The following is a 20,757-nucleotide window of genomic DNA, read 5'->3' as shown; positions in this document are numbered from 1 at the left end:
AGGGGATGTAAGTACAAACAAAGAGGGACCATACAATTACTCAGGCATTGCACAGGGCCAGTCTCATTAGATGGTCTCCCTGACAGGAATTAATCTGAAGTGACAACCCAGGGAGCAATTTAGCAAATAGGTCCGGGGCCTGGCCCAGTGCAAATTTCAGGGACACCCCTGAAATTTGTCTGGCATGTAGACTCAGCCTGCTCTGAGGAGGGGAAAGCCAGGAATATATAAAGCTGGCCCAGTTCTGGCCTGAGCCTGTGCATGAGAAGGTACAGAGGAGACAGCAGCCTCAGGTCGCCTTGAGGGGAACAATGAAGATTAAACTTTCCTGCTGCACCAAGAGCTTCTCCTTTCTCTTTCTCTTGCAGCCTCAGGTCACAGATGGGTTCCAGCTCATTAAGTGCACAGTTATTCTGCCACAAAAATCCCCCAAAACCATAACCACCAGCCCAACTAAGATCTTTCCTCCATGACGCAACCTGCTTGCAGTATTAGATGGCTTTTCATTTCTCTTTAATGTTAGAGCAGAGCCCTGGGACGGGTATAAAATACATAGAGAGAAACAAGCAACTTAAAAGGCTTTTTATTTTTTAAGCAAAGATCTGGTTTCGGGAGGCTGCTTTGAATCCCCAAGAAATGAAAATAATTTTCAGTTGGAAGGCAGTACTTCAGAGCCTTTTCTACACTGCGAGAATACATGGAAGAAAAAAAAGTTGACCAAATAAATAGCCCTAAAGCCTTGTGGCATCTGCCCACAACCAAAGCACCCAAGGCTGTGACCTCATCGAGGTCACTGGGTAAGGTGGAGCAAGTTGGTTGGCATTTGGATCAGTTGCCTTGCAGCAAGAAGGAAAAGCCACCCAAGCTGTCAGGACAGACGGCTGTGAGGGCCCTGCTGTTCTTCACTGGGCACGTTTTCCCCTCTGAATTGTCGTCAGCAATGCCACTGCCTAAGCCCACCTGAACTGTACCCTCCAGGAAATTACAGCCTCTTTGCTGGGACATAGAGTAGAGGCTTCACAAGAAGCTTGCTCCAAGTTGCTATCATATGCACTTTCCTGGGTGAGTGGTGCCAAGCTGTCAAGCTGCTTATATGGTTTTAATCAAAAGTTAATTCTTATTCTGCTGGCACTGGGGCGTCTGTTGTGCCACTCAGCCTGCTCTGCAGCACTGGGAACAATCAGCTCTGGTGGAAGGGCATCTGCCCATCTTGCTGGGAGCCCCCACACATTGCTTAGGAAACCAAATTCCCCTAGACTGCTTGCAATCCCCCCAGTAATGCCCTAGGAAGCTTCTGAAGAGGAAGAATTGGAGGAGGCATGGTGCCAGCCAATTAATAAGCAGCACTCTGACTCTCACCCAGCCCCAATTTCAGCAGCTGCAGCAAGCAAATTTAATTCAAGCATTCCCAGGTGCCTTGCAAAGCATCCTGCTACTTGGGCATCTTCACATTACATATGCCAAGAGCTCATTGAGCAAGCCAGGGAGTGTGAAATGAAAACCAGCAAACTAAATTGCAACCAGTGGGCATCCCAGCAGGTTGCCTTTTGGATTCTAGCTCAGCAAGAGTTAATTCTCATCTTTTCATCCCCTCTTCCCCCTGACAGCCCCTTACTAACCCAAGACTGCAGGCTGCCACGTTCATTCATCCTGAAGAGCCCTTGCCATGACCACTGGGGCTGCAGAACTCCAGGGACTGGGGGAGAAAGTGGGCTGGGCTGGCTGGGTGAGCTTTCCCCAGCTTGATGCTGGCAATAAATAATTTGTGTCTGGCCACGTGTAAGTCCTGTTTCACCTAAGGAGAATATTCCACTCCAATCCGAGCTCTCTAGGAGGATTTTTGTGCCACCACAGCTGGTGCCTGGAAAGTCAGCCTGTCCAGTGAGGAGTGTGCACGGGCAAACAGCAGCTCCCCACTCAGGCAGACAAATCCCCTTTCTTAAGAGCTCTCCAGTCAGTAACACTTTTAGGCTTTTGGGCTTTTCAGTTATATTCACTAAGGCCACTACGTTTTGCAGTCCAACAATGAAACAGAAGGGTGGATTACTTAGTCCAGGGGCCCCAGCACAGAGAGGAAGATGTGATAAAGCAGCAGAATCTGCAGGACATGGGAGAGGGTGATGGAGCAAGGGAAGGAGTGAAAGGTCAGAAGGTGGCACAAGGCTGCTTGGAGCCCAAGTGAGATGCCACAGTGAAAACACCAGGAAGGCAGCACATGAACAGAGGGAAGCAGCAGGCTGGATGTGAGAGGGGATGTGATCCTCTGGGACAAGGAAATGAAAAGGACTCCATAAGACCTCAGTATGGCTCATGGAGGTGGACACCTCACCATGAAATGCAAGTGTTTTCATTGGAGAAAAGCCAGGAGGAGGCATTACCAGGAAAACCTTTTCCAATGTGTCTTAGTTTCAGCCAGGGAAGGGTTCATTTTTTACAGCAGTCTCACAACAAAGTGTTTCCTTCTTGTGCCTGGTGGAAGTGGGATCAAAGCTTCCCTCTCTCCTCCTCTCTCTGCCTTTCCTTATTCAGTCCCAGAACACCAGGATGACACCTGTAGCCATTTCCAAGAGCTTTCCCATACACGACTGGGCTACAGCAGGGCCTCAGTATCATGCTCCTCTAAAACACAACACTCAGCGGTCACGGCTACATCGTGATGCTGCAAAACAGTAACAGCAGTAACCAGTGGGATATGAACCAAACTGGATGTGTGTGTTTATATTTGCATGGCGCTCAGCTCCCTCCATGTTGTAACTTAAAGCAGAAGAGTGATTTTCCCTTCTCTTGATCCCTTTTAGTAGGAGCTCAAAGAAGGATAGAACCAAGATTACTTTTAGACACTGTGCAAAAAGGAAAAAAACCTCAACTTACTGGAGAAGGATAAAACCCACAAATTTGTTCATTGAGTTGCAGTGCTGATAATAGCAAAACTTGGCTCAGAGGGAAGATCTACTATGACAAACTGCCTTCATTATTAGAGGCTCCCCCGGGTCCTGTATTATTATTAAGTACTGACAACGTGCTCCGTACGGTGTGAGTAACAAACAAAGGCTGTCCCACCCCAGAGAGCTCACAATCAAATGGAGACATAAAACTGGAGCCTACTGTGCAGAACTGGAGGAAAGAGACACTTGAATCTTTTTAATTATTTTGTTTTCTATCTACAGTAAACAAAATTTTCCTTGCAAAATGCATTTGCTTCTCAGCTACCAGTGAATGGTACGAACTACCAATTTCACGTGTCCCCATTTCTCAAAAATGTTGAATGTGGGCGCTTTGCTGGACGTGGATGAAAGCACCTGGCAATCCTGCTAAGATAATGTGCTCCTTAAAAACATCAAACTCTTTCCCCTAACCTTCTCCAACCAGTGATGTCTTCATATTTCACTCAGTTCTCTACCCCAGCCCCCAACCCCCAGTATGATTTTCCTTCAAACTCAGAAACCTTGAAACCCACTTCTCTTCCCCTGCAGAGTTCATACAGTCCAAATAGCTTAGTTAGTGTGACAGGATGAAAGCCCTTCTACAACACAAACAGCCATTGACTTTTTCCTGCAGTTCCTGCCTGGAGAGCTCTTCAGCTTATTCCCTTTTTTCCATATGAGTGAGGAGGATGGAATTCCACTCGTTTGAATCTTTGGCCTACAAAATCTACACCACCAACTAATGACTATAAGGCATTGTTCCCACTAAAATCTCATTCAAAACATTGAGCATTAACAGCCCAGCTGGGGCCACAGGGCTTTGAAAGACCTCAACTGTACCTAGCCCCAGAGGTAAAAGTGAACACTGAGCTGTGCACTTGGCCTGTCTCTTCCTTTCAGTGGGGATGGTGCAAGACCATCAGGATCTGCCAATTTCATCACTTTCAGCTCTTAATCAGCAAGAAAACATTGGTTTAATTGCCTCCTGAAAGGCCATATGCTGGGGCTGCAGGAGAGCAGACCTTACCTGACGGACTTCCAGGCGGTACTTGAGGATGGGATCCACAGCATCAGGCTCCTTCTGGGTCCACTGCAAGACGTAAGAGTAATTCTTGGATTGCCTCTGGCTCAAGGTGGGGTTGGGAGTGTCATAGTAAAACTCTGGGCTATAAGCTTTTGCTGGAGGGGAAAAAAAGAAAAAAGAGGGAGGAAAGTAAAAGAGTGGGATCAAGGGGAACAGAAATTACAAAGAGACGTGGTGAGAGTGGAAGAGCTCCACTCACCCAGCTTATCGACCTGCCTCTAACACAATGGACACCTTTACTTTGCACAAATGTGCCACTGTTTTCTGTGAATCACTACTGCTTTCAGAGCCTAAACTGCTGGGAGGATTAGCAGCCCTGCCACACCAGTGGGACATGACCAGCACCTGAGAAGGTGGGAACAACTCCAGTTCTCCAGCTCTAATCTTTTCTGTCTTGCTTTGTAGTTTAGATTGAAGTAACAGCTTTAAACTGGCATTTCTCCCGTTTCATCTGCTGCTTTACAGAGACTCCTGCTAACAAACCCCGAGGAAAGATCATTTGGCCAGTAGGTCATAGGAAAAGTGTTATTTATCACACAGAGACCATGGCATTAAAAAGGAGACCTTGCTCCTTTTGCATCTCCCCTGCCTTGGCAACACAGTGCTCCAGCCTCTTTGTAACACAACAGTCAACTTGGCAGCAAAGAGGACACTGACCTCAGCCTGGGTAAAAGCAGTGGGAGCTTTGGCAGGGGCGGAGATGTCTTTTTCAAACCCACGTCTCTCCTTAAAAAAAAAGTGCAGCTGGAGAAGGGAAACACAGAAGGAAAGAAGTACCAGAGAGAAAACGAGCAGTTCAGAGAAGAAGGGAGTACCTGTCATTTGCCCAGCAGCTGGAGGACTAATGCACAGGGAGCACAGGTCTTACCCACAACTGGTTTTGCCCTATTTGAAATCACAATCATTTCACCCAGTGAACTTCAATTTTTGCCAGGTCCCGTCCTGAGCCAGGAAGGAGTTGGACCTGAATGAAAGACAAGTTTCTGGGTTCAGCTCTGAACCAGCAGAGACCAGAAAGATGTCTGGTTAGCAAGGGATGCTGGAGAGCAGAACAGGAATAAACACCACCTCCTCAGGAGGTCTGCTGCACCCTTCCACTTGAATCACCGGCCCTGCCATTCTGTGTGGTTATAATTAGGCTCGACAGGATTCGATGTTTATTTTTTATGAACTCAGATGTATAATATTGATATTTATTTCCAAGTCCTTTTTCTCTTATTATTTTTATTGACTTGAATTTTTGCGCAAGCAACAAGTTCAGAACCACCTCAGAGACTAATTGCTGCTTATTCAACTTGTATTGACTATGGAAGTCAAGCTTTATAATGGATTTCAGAATAAAATCAGAACTGATGATAATCATCATCTTGCATGATATTAATTCATTATTAATTGATTACAAGATAGAAATAGAAGTTAGAAAAAACAGGTGCTTTTTGATAGAATTGCGCATATCAAAATACTTACAGAACTTCCTTCTGGAAGCTTTTACTACTGCTGGAAACTTTTGTCTTTTGCTTACAGCTGATGGGAAAAGCTGAAGATTATCCATGTCTCTCTTTGAGGCTCTTCTGTGCTTGTGGCCAGTGAGGGAGCAGATCATGAACAGCAGGGGCTACCCTGATAACTTCCTCAAGAGGAATGGGTTGGATGTTTCACTATCCTTCCAAAACATTTTGGAAAGCTAATAACTCATCCATAGAATAAAATAATCCTATCCTGGTCATACATGTACTGTATTTTCAGTGCACCTGAACACCCCACAGTAAAAATTAGTCACTTTATGTCACATAGGAAGGTTTTAGTATTTTTTTCCACAGAGAAGAAACAAAACCAAAAAGAGACCATGCCACTTTCTCTGCTCAAATAGGAAGGCTGTGGCTGATGGGAATTAAAACTCCAGCAATCCTGAGTCCAAGTAGAGCAGTCTAGTCACTGGAATATTTTTCAGGTTGCCCTACAGGCTCAGAAGGCCTAATTAATTTGTAACTGTCCAGGACACAGGCAGAGATGTCTGGAGTTGAACAGCTACAATCAGATATCAACGTCTTGGAAAAGGAGAAGGGATGCAGGAAAAATAAAGGCTTGCTGCTTTCCTGATCAGTGTCTCTAGGCGTGAATCCTGCTTTCTGCTGAGGGGATCTTATCTGAGGCACAGCATGGCACACGGGGTGCCAATGAGTATGTGTTGCTGCCACCAGCAAGAAATTCCTGGGAGCATTCTCAGGCTTGACAGGGATGCGGTTTTCTGTGATGGCTCATAGAGGGATTTGGTTTGCTGTCACTTAGTGATGTGAGAGTTACAAGCATATGAAAAGGGTAGAGAGGGAAGGGGCCAAAGCTTTCAAGCAAAACTCACTGCAATACAAATGCCAGGAAATCTTAAGGAGTGAGAGCAAGATCCTGAAAAGGGACCCAAATAGTAGAAGTAGTTTGGGTTCCCTCGTTTCTGTAAGCATCCCAGAGTTACAGCATACCTGAGTTTTCCCAAACCCTAGGAAAGGCCTGCTTCAAAATCAGGCCTCTTTGGATGTCACTCATTCTCATTTTTTTTCAACCCAGGCTTGAAAAGTATTATAAATTGGCCCTGGACTCAAACCTGAGTATTTGGACTGAATTTATTGCTTATTAAGGCAACTTCATGGGAGAGTTCTTCTAGAAAATTGTGCCCAAGTCAGTTGTGGGGTCATGGGAAAAGCAGATTTAATGATCGGCTGGAGAGGCCAGGTCAGATGTGCAGTTTTAGATGCTATAAGTCTGCCATCCCTCGGTGCAGATGCAGGTGCTGCAGAAGAGCTCTGTTACAGGGGATGATTGATTCAAAGAAAACTGTGAGCAGCAAATCTACTGTGTACTACTGACCATTCCCAGCTCACGTTTTTCTAGAAAGCACTGTATGATACAAACAGACAGGAGTCATAGGGAAGGCACGGGAATACATAATACAGGTTTTGTTTCTTTCTTTTTGTTTCTTTCCTTGCTTTTAAAGAGGAAATCAGATGGTTTGAAGCCTCTTGGAGGGATGTACAGAGCTTTTCACTTCCCCTTGGTCAATACTTATCGATGATAGAGGTTGTCCAAGCTTCAAAGTTGATTGTGGCCTTGAGTTTAAGTCCTGTAAGTGATCAAACGCTGCTAAAATCTAACAGGGGTGAGCACTTAGTTGCTCCAGGTCCATCTGCCTGAATGATGGAGACAGATCTCCCTGCTGGCTTATGGAAAATTATTCCTCTTGAACAGAATGCGGGGCACACAGGAAGCAATAAAGGCATTGTAGTGGCACCAGTTTATGAAGAGCAAGCTTCCCATGACTGTGGTATTCACATTCTCTGAACAGAAAGAGACATAATTCTGTCTCCCAGGATTTTTCATGGGAAAGGCAGTGAGAAGCTCAGAGAATAAGAGAAAACAATTCTTATCCTACTTGCTGCTCCTGTTGTTTGGCACATGTGGAATGTGTTATGGAGATTGTTTCCTGAAGGTGATGGTTTGGATTGATTGGCCAATTAGGTCAAAGCTGTGTTGTGGGTATCTCTAGACAGTCACGGGGTTTTGTTGAGAATCTCTTTAGCATAGTTATAGTATAGTATTAGTGTAATATAATATAGCTTAATAAAGCAATTGTTCGGCCTCCTGAATCATGGAGCCAGAGCACATTATTCCCTGGCTGGGTGTCCCCTGCATCAATACATGACCCCATCCAACAGCTTGCTCTGATGTGCATCCTGTGACTTACCAGACACCTGGAAGAGGCAGGTGGAGACCCCCACGTCGTTGGAGATGCTGCACTCGTAGTTCCCACTGGTCTCCCGGCTGACGCTGTCCACCCTGAGCTCCGAGTAGTCCTGCTGCTCTGCCAGGGGCTGCGCCAGGAGGCTCCCGTTGAAGCGCCAGACGGAGGTGGCCACCTTCATGGGGCTGCCCTTGAGCATGGTGCAGCGCAGGGTGACGCCGTGCCCCATGCCCTGCCGCACGTCCTGGAAGGCTGGCTCCACCACGGGCGGGACTGGAGACCCAACAGAGCAACAGGGATGCATCAGGGAGCAGCTGCCTCACCCAGCATGGCCACCCTGAGCACCTCTGACAAGACAGGTACCCATGATTTCCAAGGGGCTGGAGCCAGGATCCATCACACCAAAAGCAAAAGTTGTCTGACATTCCCTTCTGACTGGGCTGGGGCCACATTCTACCTCTCTCCCACTTATAAGGCAGGGGTAACCTTTAGCAGCAAGCACTCATCCCACATTGAGCACTGCTTGGAGGAGTTTCCAAGCTCTGCTCTCTCAGGTGAGAACTGCAGCACCAGCAGCTGCATCACAGCTTGGATTGAATCCTCAGATCTAACCAGAACGACTGGTCCTGTAATACAGCACAAAATGCACTCCCTGAGCAGGCAGGTAAGTTCCCAAGCAGTCATTTCTTCTTGTCAATATTTGGCAGGGTTATCAAGGACACTGTGTTTAGATGGAGGGATCTGCACCGGCTCTCCCCACAGACCTGAAAAGGTTTTGGAGGGCCCCTCCCAAACACATCGATACAACACATCACAGACTGGCTACAGGGACTCTGGGTCCTATTTTTATCTCTAGCAACAATTCCCTGATGTTGGGAGGTGAGTCACATCTATCCATGTCAGCTTCTCTGCCAGTAGTGTGAGAATGGGAATGGTGATGTGTGCTCACCTCCTCAGCAAAGGGAGACTACTATGTCTTTTGCAGTTTTTTAGCACTTGTAAAAATTTATGGGAATCTCATGATTTGGGCATGGTTGAGGCACAGCAAGGAGAAAGTCGGATTGGTACTGTTTGGGTTATTCCTTATTTAATGCAATGAGAGAGGACTTAAATCCCCACTGTCTCTGATAGACATGTTTCACTTGCAATAAACTCTTCGTTAAAACATTAAAGTGTGGGGATAAACAGAAGCTCTCCATCTAAAATGAGAAAAGTGTCCTGAACACAAAACAGCTGTTAGCCTGAATGTAAGAGGGAGAACTGATTTATAGCAGTTTCAGCACAATCACTGCTGACCTTCTCCAGGTTCAAAGCAAGTGCTCTTCCACAGTTTCTACGCCCTAGAGATCCACAGAGCACCTGCCTCCTCTAAAGGCCCACAGAGTTGCCAAGCACAGCCCGGCCCAAAAACATGCAACACCCAGCATCTGCAGTGCCCCAGACACGGGTGCACCAACAACCATGGGTCCCTCTGCATCCCTGCTGCCCTCAAAAGAGTCTCCTCCCATAGCCTGACCCCAGCAAGACCCAACAGCTCTGTAACACCAGTGACATCTCTATCTTCACCACAGATGAAGGTGCTGCATGCACTGTCCCACACGTGGGCACGCAGTGTCCCATCTCCAGGGGGCACAAATGCATCTGTGGGTATCCCGTGTACAACCATCCCCATCATCCCCTCCACCTGGCAGCCTTTGTTTGATGTGCTGATTGCCTTCCAGGTACCCTGTTCTCAGCTCTGTCTTTGGGCCCTTTGCTGTGCTTAGGTGGATTAAAAGCAGCCCTGCCTGAGCTGGGGCTGCCGTGCTGAGCGGCACGGTCAGCTCATTAGGGATGGCTTTCCTGGGGATGTGTCTCTGCCAGTGCTGCGAGTGCTGACTTGCCTTTGGCTCGCACGTCTCCCACCTCACAGTGAGAATTATGTGAGAAGTTGTTTGATTAGACCTAGTGCCGTGCATGTATCATCTCCATCCCTAGCTGCTATCCCATTTCTTCAGTCACATCTGATCCTTAATTGAAGCCAGTGGGGTCTCACATTATAATCTAGGCCAGCTGGTGATATAGGGAAAAGAAAGAGAAAAAGGGGAGAGAAGAGGAAAAAGAAGACTCAAAAAAATGGCACAGCCACTTCAGATGTACTCAGAGCAGTCTGTCTCCTGAGGAGGAGAAAGAGGGGTTGGAAAGCAGCTTCCCTCACTGAATCTAACTGTGCCAGGTATGGGGCTGGGACAGAGGAAAAGGTCTGAAACTGGACAATGTGCCACCTGCAAGGACATGCTGCAAGGAAAGTGCCTTCCTGGGCCTCACTGTGGGAGTGTCTGGGCTGGTAAAGGGTCACAGAGAAACAGGGCTGGGATGCTCCAGAGGCTTCCTTAGGTCACTGGAACACCAGGGCAGCCAAGGATGCAGAAGATATTTAGTTTTCTTCAGCTGGAAAATGGGATTTACTTGATTTGCACTGGGACAGGCTCCAGGACTTTGTTACCATCTTGCAAAGAGTGTCTATCAATTAAAAATTGATTATATTTTCTCCTCTTGTCTCTTGCACTAGAAAACACGCAATGAATATTAACTTTCCAGGTAGTCCTGGAGCTCCTGGGTTTTCTGGAGAGAGAGCTGAAGCAGGTTATCCCATCACTACAAAGTATGGAGAACTACACCAGGGGTCAGTTATTCCCCAAGGTTCCCAATGGATATGAAAACAAAGGAAGGTCAACAGCAATTACAGAGCCAGACATCAGCTCTGGCCTCCAATGCCTACTGGGGAGCTCACACTTGTTCAAGGAGGTTAAACACAAAAGGCAGACTCACCACAAAGGCAGGGATTCAGTCCATAAAACCTGACTGCTAACAACACAGCCTTTTCTGTTTCTGCTCTTTTTCTCTAGCTTAAAGGCAAAGGAAAGCTTGTTTAAATGAGCTGGTGCTGCTACTCCCCAGAACTGGGAACTGAACAGCTGCAGTACCCCTGACATGGGGGGCTGTCTTGGAGGAGAGACCTGTGACATCAGCCCTGCACAGACACCTTTAGGGAGCTGCAAAAAGGATAGCGATTTTCAAGGTGCTTCTTACACTCACAGGGAAGCAGATTTCTGCTGGCTATAAGGAAGTTGTATTTGGCTATTCTGGCTTGCTAAGCTGCTATGATGCTCTTTAAGTTTTTAGCCCAGTTCCAAAGGTGAGTCCTCATCCAGAGACTTCTCAAATTCCTTCCTGTATCTCCCTTGAAATCCAGCACCGGTATCAGAAGTGCACTTTTAAGTAGCTTCCACATGGCAGGCAGCAAGTTGCTAGGCTTCCAGAAGGTAAAAAAACCCTCTGTGCACATAGAGAACTTCAGGATAGCTTGGCAAGAAACACAGCAAACAATTATAGACAATTACTGTTCTCTCTCAGCACACAGCTTAACTCTAGAAGAGCTTGCTGGCAACAGCAGTGATGAAAGGGGTAAAGAGGCAGTGTTGAAGTGAGGGTCCTTCACCAGCCTTGTTGAGATGCTGCTGCTGCAGAACACAAGGCAGGGTGCTTTGTCTTTGCAGCAGAATTAGCTGGTTAGGAGCAATTCCAGTGAGCCAAACACAGGCAACCTACTCCAGGCACCCTAAAGCAAAGCTGGCTGCAGGCAGCTCCTCCTGTGAGCCAGAGCAGATGCTCTGCACCGAAGGGCTGGTGAGCTAACGTGGCTCACAGTGAGGAAGGGCAGCGGAGAGGGAAGTACAACAGCGAGATGTCAAGCACCAAGGAGTGCTGTTTTGTGTCCCAATAGCCTCTTATTTTCTTAGCTTTACTGCAAATAACCAAAACAGAAATGCTGATCCTGCTAGGTGAGTCAGAAGTGTCTTCTCACAGTTTATAGTTATAGCTGCTTGGTTTAAGTCTGTTTTAGTTTTAGCCTTGAGAAAAGGTAAAACTGAACTGGGGATTTTTCTTACAAGAGCTCAATGGAGAGACCTCAGTGTCTCCTTTCACTGTCACTGTGCTGTCCTGCTTGGGCATAGCTCAGCAAGGGATACTTGGCCTTTGCAATGCTTTCAGATTGCTGCAGGTTCCCATCAAATTCAGATGCCCCCAGAAGGCAGGGATGTTTCTTTCCCCAGTGATGAAGTCAGAGCATCCCAGGATAGCAGAGATGCACTTTGAAGTTTTTTACTCGTGGGGTAAATAGAGAGAAAAAAAATTCCCTTAAATTAGAAACTGGCAATGTTGTCATGAGGCTGCTCAATCCAGTATGGATGAAAAGCAAAGAAAGGCTCCTGTTGAAAAGGACTTATGCATAGAAATCAGTGACAAGCTTAAAGACAAACCAGGATCTGCAGAACAGGGGAGCACTGAGTGAACGAACATCACACAAACTGTTCAGGCAATAGTTGAGAAGGTTGAACATCCCAGACATCACAGGACAACACTACTATGCAAGACACATGCAAATTCTGCTTCCCCACTGCATTTTGGTGACAGTGAAGAGCATAACCTGACCAAATCTCAAATGCTGGTTTGTTTTGGAAAGGTTGTCAGAGCTAGGCAGCTCTCTCATAATCTGCTTTCTGACTCACAAGCAGCCCTGTCCCCCATGTAGCCATGTACAGCTGACAACAGCCATCTCTGTGGGTGGTGAGCTGCCAGCATTGTACCACCAGTGTCTGCAGCTGCCTTGGGCTGCTACATTCTTATTTTGGGACAGGAATTTACTTCCCACAACACCTCCTCTGCTGCAGAGACCACCACAGCACAGCAATGTCATGGGGAAAAGGAGAGGCATAAAGAGAAAGATGTCCTAATCAAGGTCACACACACACAGATCAGACAAAAGCAGCGCAGGAGTCCTTCATCCTTACTTTCATTATACCTTGTATATTGGGACCCATATCCTGGTCCTTCCACTCTTAGCCCAGTCTTCCCTGTCTGTGAGAAACACCCTCTCCTCTATCCTCCAGAACCAGTCTTTAATTTTTTATTTAAATCTAGACAGTGCAGTATGTGACATGAGTGATGAAAATAGCAGGCTATGCTGGATTAGAAAGCTGCTTAATTTCAGCAGCTCTCATCCCACCCTACCCACTGACTACCTCAAAGCTTAGCCGTGCATCACAGCACCAGTGGGACTCCTCACTTTGGTCTGCACCATGTCCCTTGGTGAGACCCAACTGACCACCCATTTGTAGGACTAACATTGCAAACAACACACAGATAACCTGGCATGAAAGACTGCACAGAGTGGTTAGTTACAGTTCTTAGCTGTGTCTCGTTATCTGAAGAAGCTAATGACAACAGGGAGTCGTTTTTCTCTGGACAGCAAATCAGCACAGGCAGCTATTTGGACCTTTTGAGACCTATATGAGTCTATCCAGCATCCATTTAATTTCTTATACGTATCCTTTTGCAGACTGCTGGATGCAGTCTTCCTTAATCTTCTCTAGGCAACCAAAGCAACCTCAGCAAAGGATGCTTCCCTTTTCCAACCCCCAATCCATAACCTGGGGCAAGAAAGATATCACAGACAGCAAAGATGCTGCAACCCTTTTCTCCCAGCAGGAAGAAAATTCCATGGTTTCAACTCTAGGAGAGACCAGAACTCTCTACTTGAACAAAAGGGAAGCTCTTTTATTGTCACAGGGCTGGGAAATCACAACTGAGCAATTCTGTTCCTTGCAACTGCACCTACACCCCATACCCTAGGAACACACATTAGGCACCAACAGTTTTCCATGTGGAGACAAATATCCAACCCATATTTACAAGCCCAGTCTCATATGCTTGTTTAATATATAATTGAGTAGTTAGAAGAAGGGAGATACAGGAAGGCTTGCTCAACCTGTTTCAGCTAAAAGCCAAATCTCATTCTTTTATCTTATATGGCTTTTGCCTTTGCACTTCAGTCTCTCCATGCATGAAGAGATAAAACATGTGGATTTTGCATAGTGCTTGAAAGCCAAGTTGCAAATATTGTTATTTCAAAGAAAACAAATTTGTTTGAGTGAATTTTCTGCTAGACAAGTGAGTGCAGGGTCTGAAGAGGCAGGGCTCAGAGAATGCTTAGTTCTGTGCTAGTTGACTGCTCTTAAAAGAGCAAATGAAATGTATTCACTACCAGCTTTTCTGCTTTCCTCTTCCCTGAACTTTCCAATCCAATTAGCTCAAATAGTCTTCACCTATTAATAAAGAGGGATTTACTAAAGGATTTCCTCTTCTGCTTGATGAACTATGCTGGTTAATACATGAGACCCCTTGCTTGCTTTACAGAGTGCTTTGAAGAAAGTCCATCCTGGGTGGGAATTTCCAGACCTTTAGCCTCACAGATAGGCCTCCTCAAAAAAAGATCTGTCCCAGACATGCTGGAATGCCACGCAGACTCACTGCCCAATTAATTCACACTAACAAGATGCTACAAAGACAAGTATTCTTCTGCAGTGTAAAGCCACCCCATTCCCATGCCTCACTTACCTTCCAGTGTCTCATTGTAAAACAGTGCACTTCCCTAACTGAAAAAGATAAGTAGAAAAAGATGCTGCATGGACAGAAAACACATGCACATTTATATGAGAACTGCATGCTGCTAAGCCTTCCCCCACCCATACACCACCCAACCAGCCAAGCTGTTCACTGGAGAAATACAGAGGATGAGAGTGAACATTTCAAAACTAATACCCCAAAGTACTGCTAGACCAATGGCATAACCCCAAACTTAGATTTTTTTTTTTTTCCACAGATTACCATGAAAATATTTTCTCTAGCTCACAACCAAGTTTGATAATTATAACATGGTGAAGCAACATGACAGCCAGTGTGGATCTGCCCAGCCTTCATTCTCCTGCCCGCACACATACCCACAAGAGGAGAGCCCTCCCATGTGTAGCAGTGCCAGACCACCAATGCTTCACTCAGGTTCTGCAAGTCTTCCACAAGATAACAAGGTGTCACCTCATACCCATGCATCTGTTATTAAATGCCTCTGTTTAACAAATCGGGCTGGCAGTGACACGCCACTCCCAACAGTGTATAAATAGTTTAGATGCAAACATTCACTAACAGCCAACCAATGATATTCTTTGCCCAAAAGCATCCTATATGCATTAACTTTTGGCAGAGAAACAGTTATCTTACTATTCAATAATTCATAGGTGAGCTACTCAGCTGGGCAGTTCTGGGAATAAAGCAACTCATTGCCAGTGCAAACTAAGGAAAAGAATAAAAACCCAAAACCAACCCCACAAAAAAGAATAAATGAGATTTTTCCAAAGCAAAGAATCCACATCTTTCCTCTTACTTCAGAGTTTATCAGTAATTTTTCTTACCATGTAACCTAATTCCCTTGCTGCAGTTTAAGCCTACTGCAAGTCCTCCCCATAGATGTTTTCATGTCCTAGTAATCAACTCTGTACTATCCCCAGGGTGTAAAGAAGGGAAAACAGAGGGAAAACAGCTAATCTATGAAGTTCATCATCCTAGTACAGGCCCTCCACATTCCTGAGAAAGATTTGGAACAACTGGGAAAGGACTGATAACCTCCCCTCCCCAAGTTTGACAGCAAAGCTGGTGCTAGCTGAAGCAGGACTTTAAAGCCCAAATTTATCACATTTTAATTCATTGAAACACTCATCTTAGGAATGCTACCTTCTTCCAAGGCTGTTAAGTGAGAGTGACATCTCCAGAGGATGACTCAGATGGCAGGAATTCCTAGCTGGCATACGAGCCTCTGTCCTGCACATGCACAGGGAGCTTAAGGTGATGCCAGCCCTCCCAGCTCTGCTAGGTGCGATGAATGCAGAGTGAAGGAAATGCATTGATGTGGCCAGTGCCCCCCTTCCCCATGAACCTCTCACAAACTCCCAGTGCCCCTTGTTTGACAAGCTGATCAGTAAGCTGAGTCTAACACATACCTGAAACCCAGGCAGTGTATCCTGCTCTTTGACAGGAGACACCTCCTGTGCTCCAAGTGCTGCGTGTCACAGCAGAGCTCACCTGGGCAGGAAAACAGGCACCAGCCTGCACATTCCCCATAGCAAACACACTGAGAAATCTCTGGACTCCAGGAAACGTCCAATTAGTGCCACCACTGGGGCTCCTGTCCAGAGAATGCAGCTGCCTCCTACAAGGAATTGTCCGAATTCCCCCTTGTCTCCTGGAGGCGAGAGCACCCCCAACCAGAGCAGCAACTGGGCAGAGGTGACTGCTGACTCCAAGCATCAATCCAATAGCTCCTGTTCCATTGCCAGCTGCCATAACAATTCAATTACTTCCATATATTTATACCCCTTTAATAAAAGAACTGAAATTTAAAAGCAGGGAGGCTGCAGGAGAAAAGTACCTCTGAGGACTGCAATCCTGTCAAAATAGAGAAGAGCCCCTGCCTTAGAAATGCAGTTATTGTCAGGGCTGCAGGGCATGAGAGTCTTCTGCTCACAGCTGGACCACAGCATTACCTCACCTTCTGTTTTCAGTTTGAAAACTTAAATTGAGACCACAAGACAATCCCTCCACAGCTGCTTTCCAAACAGGCAGGCAAAGTGAGAGGCAGCACAGTCAGAATCAGAAACATTCATTAAGAAATCAGACCTACTTTAATGTTGGTGAGGTGGGACCAGAGCTAGAAAGGGAAGAGATCCAAGTCAGAAAGAGCCTAGTAGGGGAAGGAAGGCCATCCAAAGCAATTAACATAATCAAATACTAACCAGCACTCCTTAATATGTTTACTTTGAAATCTTTGTTCACAGTAATAAACAAAAAGGACCAGGAAGACTTAATACAGGGGTTCACCATTTATCTACAGAGTGGAAAGAAGACAAGCTTCCCCACACAAAACAGGCTGTTCCTCAGCTTCTCCTTCAGGCCTAGTGGGGAATTTGGACCAAGGATGAAGAATTCTGTGTAGAGCAATGCTCAGTTCTCCATCACTTCTCTATCTGCTACCTCAGAGTTCTGCTGCCAGTTGTTTAATATCCTGCTCTACAAACTGCCATCATTACCCCACCTTTCCATCCTTCACCCTTGATTGGTCTTGATTCATCTGAGGAAGATGACGACAATTAAAACGTAACTGTTCAGAAAGAGGCTGAAAGGATGCTCAAACTAAAAGATTTATGGCAAACACTCAGGCTCATAGATGAAACAGCTGAGGTCAACAGATATCAAAGCAATTTTTCCCATAAGAATTAATGTAACAAGGGGGGCAGTGCATACAGGAACTCAAGAAATGCATGCAATTTAAAAACAGGGGATCAGTATATATAGCAAAGAGAAAGGAGAGGCAAGAACGTTTTTTACTGTAAGCATTTTTACTGTCATTCTCTGGATGGTTACCGCTTCATCATTGTCATCATCATTTTCGGATGAATCAAGGTAGATAAAATCAATCACGGGCAAAGGATGGAAAAATGAGGATGGGTTCAGGAGGTCTTCAGATGAAATGGCTGAGGTCTTTCAGAATGGTGACTGACTTCAAAAAGCCAGCTGCCAAACCGACACAATCTCTGCCATCTGTACATCCTGTTTTTCCCCTCCATCCTTCACACCATCACCTGCACACATTTAAAAGGTGTGACATCCATAAGGACCTTTGCCCAACTCCTCCTCTATTAATTAATTACTAAAAAAATACTTTATCTGTCCTATTAGTACTATCATAGTTTTTCATGAATATACCTTCAACAGATTGTTGGTTACAGAGAGTCATCTCCCTGTACTTTATTCCAAAAGATGCTACCTGCCTTTGGAGGCAGCAGAGGATCTGGCAGTCCCATTTCTTCAGGAATGGGTAATATCACCCACCTCAGAGAACTATATGGACTCAAGCTGTAAAGGACTTACTCCTGCATTGGGAACTCTCTGTTTGCTCTTGATGCTGGCTCCATGTTTCCCAAGGCACACCAGCCCTGCTGCTGAAGCAGGTGCAGCCCTGTAGCCCCTGTCTGTCCCTGCATGAGGGAGACCACTTTCACTTCTGAACTCACAGGTGCTGTGGGCTCCCAGGAATCCCTTTTCAGGGCTTGGGGTCTCTTCTGCAGCAGAAGGCACAGAAAGGAGGCCAGTGAGAGAGCTGGCAACCATTCAAGGACAGCAGCCTGCTCCTCAACCTCCCCATCTGGCTATCGGCTCTGTCCCATCTCCTCTGGACTTGGATCAGGAGAGCAAAGTTTATTAACAGTCTCATTCACAGGATAAATCTGATCTGACATTTGATTTTCTATGGCTGACCTCAAACTGGGCCAGTACAGCAGAACTCTTTGGATGAGCAGCATCCCTGGAATGTAGGCCTATCTCCTACATTCACTTCTTTGTGTTGGCCAAGGAGAGCTTCAGCTCCAGCCAAGGTGAAATACAGGACGAGTGGGAAGGACAACCTATTTCTTCTTCCAATTCTTGGATTTTGGTCCAACACATAAAGATCTGAAATAGGTTCCATTAGTTTTCATTATTCTCATTCTCAAGACTCTTGAGACACAAAAGTTAAGGCTGTTACCTTCCTCATTCTGACTCACTGCATCAAGATCTGAAAGTGGATCCTGGCCTGAGTCAATCCACCAGCAATCATCATTCTGAGGGGTTGCACCAGCACACACTGCAGCACAGCATCCTGCTCCTTCTACCCTCTCTGTAATAAATAATAATGCCTCCCAGAATCAGCTATCCCAGGTAAAAAGGACATTTTAAACCAGCTTCAGCAACATTTGCTGAGACATCCCACTGTAGTAGGCAGGACTTAAATATAATTCTGCATACAGTTTTGGAAAGAACATGCGTGGACTTAAATCTGGAAATACTTGTGGCTAAATCTGTGATACAAGCCAGAGAAGTAGGAAAGACAGCCTAAGTCTGTTTTTAAGACTCTGGCTAGGTCTATGTACCCTGATCTGAATTCATCAGTACAAAAATGGTAGACTAACAAAGGATCATAAAAATCTTAAAAATGACACAGAAAGTAGTAAAAGATGTACTTTCGGTAGAAAAGGGATCTTTTCTGCAGAAAAGGGAAAATTTTGTCCAGCTGGACCATTGAGGGGAAGTTTGTGACAGCACCTTGTGAACACCAGAGGAGATAAAATTATTCTGTACCCTCCATGCAAGCACTGTCTATGGAGTGGACCAAATCATTGGGTCAACCTAAGCAGACGAAACCTCAGAACAAACAGCAATAAACCTTTTTATTCCTCACTGATTCCATAAAAAAACTCATGGAAGATGAATGTGGGATGCAACCTTCCGAGCTAAAAATGAATGATGATTAATATGGTTTTATGGGTCCTTGGCAGACAAACCGGGTAGTGTTTGAGAAAGCAACAAGAAAAGTAACTATCTTGTCATAACATCCTCAGGCTTTGGAAAGAACCTGGCTTGCTTCCACATGACAGACTAATTGAAGATGTAATACTACTCAAATGCAGCCCACATTAAGCAGATTAAAAACACATTAACTGGAAGAGTTCAAAAAGAAATTTTAAATGGCTACATGCACCACTGGGATCTCTCTAGTGAGAGGGAACGCCTATTCTAGGAAGACATGTCTAGAAAGAACCCACACAAACCTCTTAAACTGATGCTGTTTCACATCTCCATCAAGGTCAGAGATCCAGAGAGCAGCTTGGCAAAGCTAAAGTATTATCAATTATAAAGAACCCTGTTCAGGTTGTGTAGCCAACATCAGACATGACCACCTTTAGTTTTTGAATGACCTCACATCTGTTAGCAGCTGGTGTGGCTGGGTGCACACTTTGGCACATTTGTGGCATGTGGCTTGGGCTGTGCTTCCTTCCCTCCCACACAAAGGCAGCGATAAGTGACAATCACCATCCCTAAGCTCCTGTGTCAATACAAGAACCAACATTTCTACAAGATACAAAACACGTAGCAGTAAAAGATAAAGAAGTACCTCTTACAGGACAACTTGGCTTGCCTGATGGAGTAGTCTTTTGGGAACTTCATTCGATTTGTCCTGGATATTGGCAGAACCATAGAATATTTGGGGTGGTAGGGACCTTTAAAGGTCATAATGTAAAGGTTCTTGAAAGAAAACTGTTGAGGAAAGAATGTGTCACTCTTGCAAGGAAAGAACTCAGAGGAGCCTGAGTTAACGTAACCCATTAACATCAGCTTTCAGCTTAATTCTGTGGTCCAAAGATGTCCAAATCCTTGGATGATTAAGCCAAAGCTCACTAAATATATTGTGAGATGGGCATCACATCTGCACTGGTGAGATAATTTCTGAAAGCCTGTTTAATACATGTGGCCATGCTGACGGAATGATGTTGAGAAAAAATGAGAAGAGGGCTATAAAAATAAATATAAGGCTGGAAAACATGCCTTGTGGTGAATAGCTAAAGAGATTCTTTCTGGATTGCATACTGAAAAGACTAAGAGATTACTTGTTCTGGTGTCTGAGACTACATGAGGAAGAGACTGCTGATAACAAATAGCTTGTTATGTGAGAAGACAAAGGCATAAAAAGAGCTTGTAGCTGGAAACTGAAATGAGACAAGCTTAGATTAAGCGATGACAACAGAGCCACAAGAGTAAAAAAACACTGTAACAACTTACTGAGCAACACACTGAATTCTCTGTCACTTCAGGGTGTGAGGAGATGTTGCACTGAAAATGTACAAATAATCCAAGTTTAGATGCACAAAGGTAAACTCTCCTTGTTCCTCAGCTCCATCAGTGATAGGGACTTTGCTTGGCATATAAATAAGTCTCCTGTCCAGACAAACAGCACAAAATGGTAAGAAAGAGATTCAAAGAGCTCTTGTTTTCTCATAGTGATTGGGAAGCTGGAGTCACGGCTTTTTGGATAAGCAGATTGGAGAACATAAGTTTCCCTAAAGGGTTTTAAAAAAAAATAAACAAAAAAAATCCCAACACAAAACCCAACTTTTTCTTCCTTTCTTTAAAATAGTTTCATTTGCATTTTTTCATTTATATGTGTAAGATGGTTCCTAGAAAGTGAATCAGTATGAAAACTTACCTACTTCCATGCATAAGTTTGGACTTTTGCAGAGCCTCATTACTAGCAGCCAAAGGGGAAAAGA

At 45.2% G+C, this 20,757-nt stretch overlaps 1 protein-coding gene across 1 annotated transcript in view; it reads right to left on the bottom strand.

The window, feature by feature from the left end:
* MDGA1 (MAM domain containing glycosylphosphatidylinositol anchor 1) overlaps nucleotides 1-20,757 on the bottom strand; it is a 139,772-nt gene that overhangs the window by 39,671 nt on the left and 79,344 nt on the right. Inside the window, exons 10-11 of the mRNA XM_058802526.1 lie at nucleotides 7,745-8,014; nucleotides 3,952-4,103 (exon numbers count right to left, since the gene is read on the bottom strand). Of these exons, the coding sequence (XP_058658509.1) occupies nucleotides 3,952-4,103; nucleotides 7,745-8,014 (422 nt within the window). The remainder of the gene's footprint in view (nucleotides 1-3,951; nucleotides 4,104-7,744; nucleotides 8,015-20,757) is intronic.

Source organism: Ammospiza caudacuta, chromosome 3, assembly GCF_027887145.1.
Source record: "Ammospiza caudacuta isolate bAmmCau1 chromosome 3, bAmmCau1.pri, whole genome shotgun sequence".
Lineage (NCBI taxonomy): Eukaryota > Metazoa > Chordata > Aves > Passeriformes > Passerellidae > Ammospiza > Ammospiza caudacuta.
Note: the sequence above shows the minus strand (reverse complement) of the source record. Positions and strands in the feature narration are given on the sequence as shown.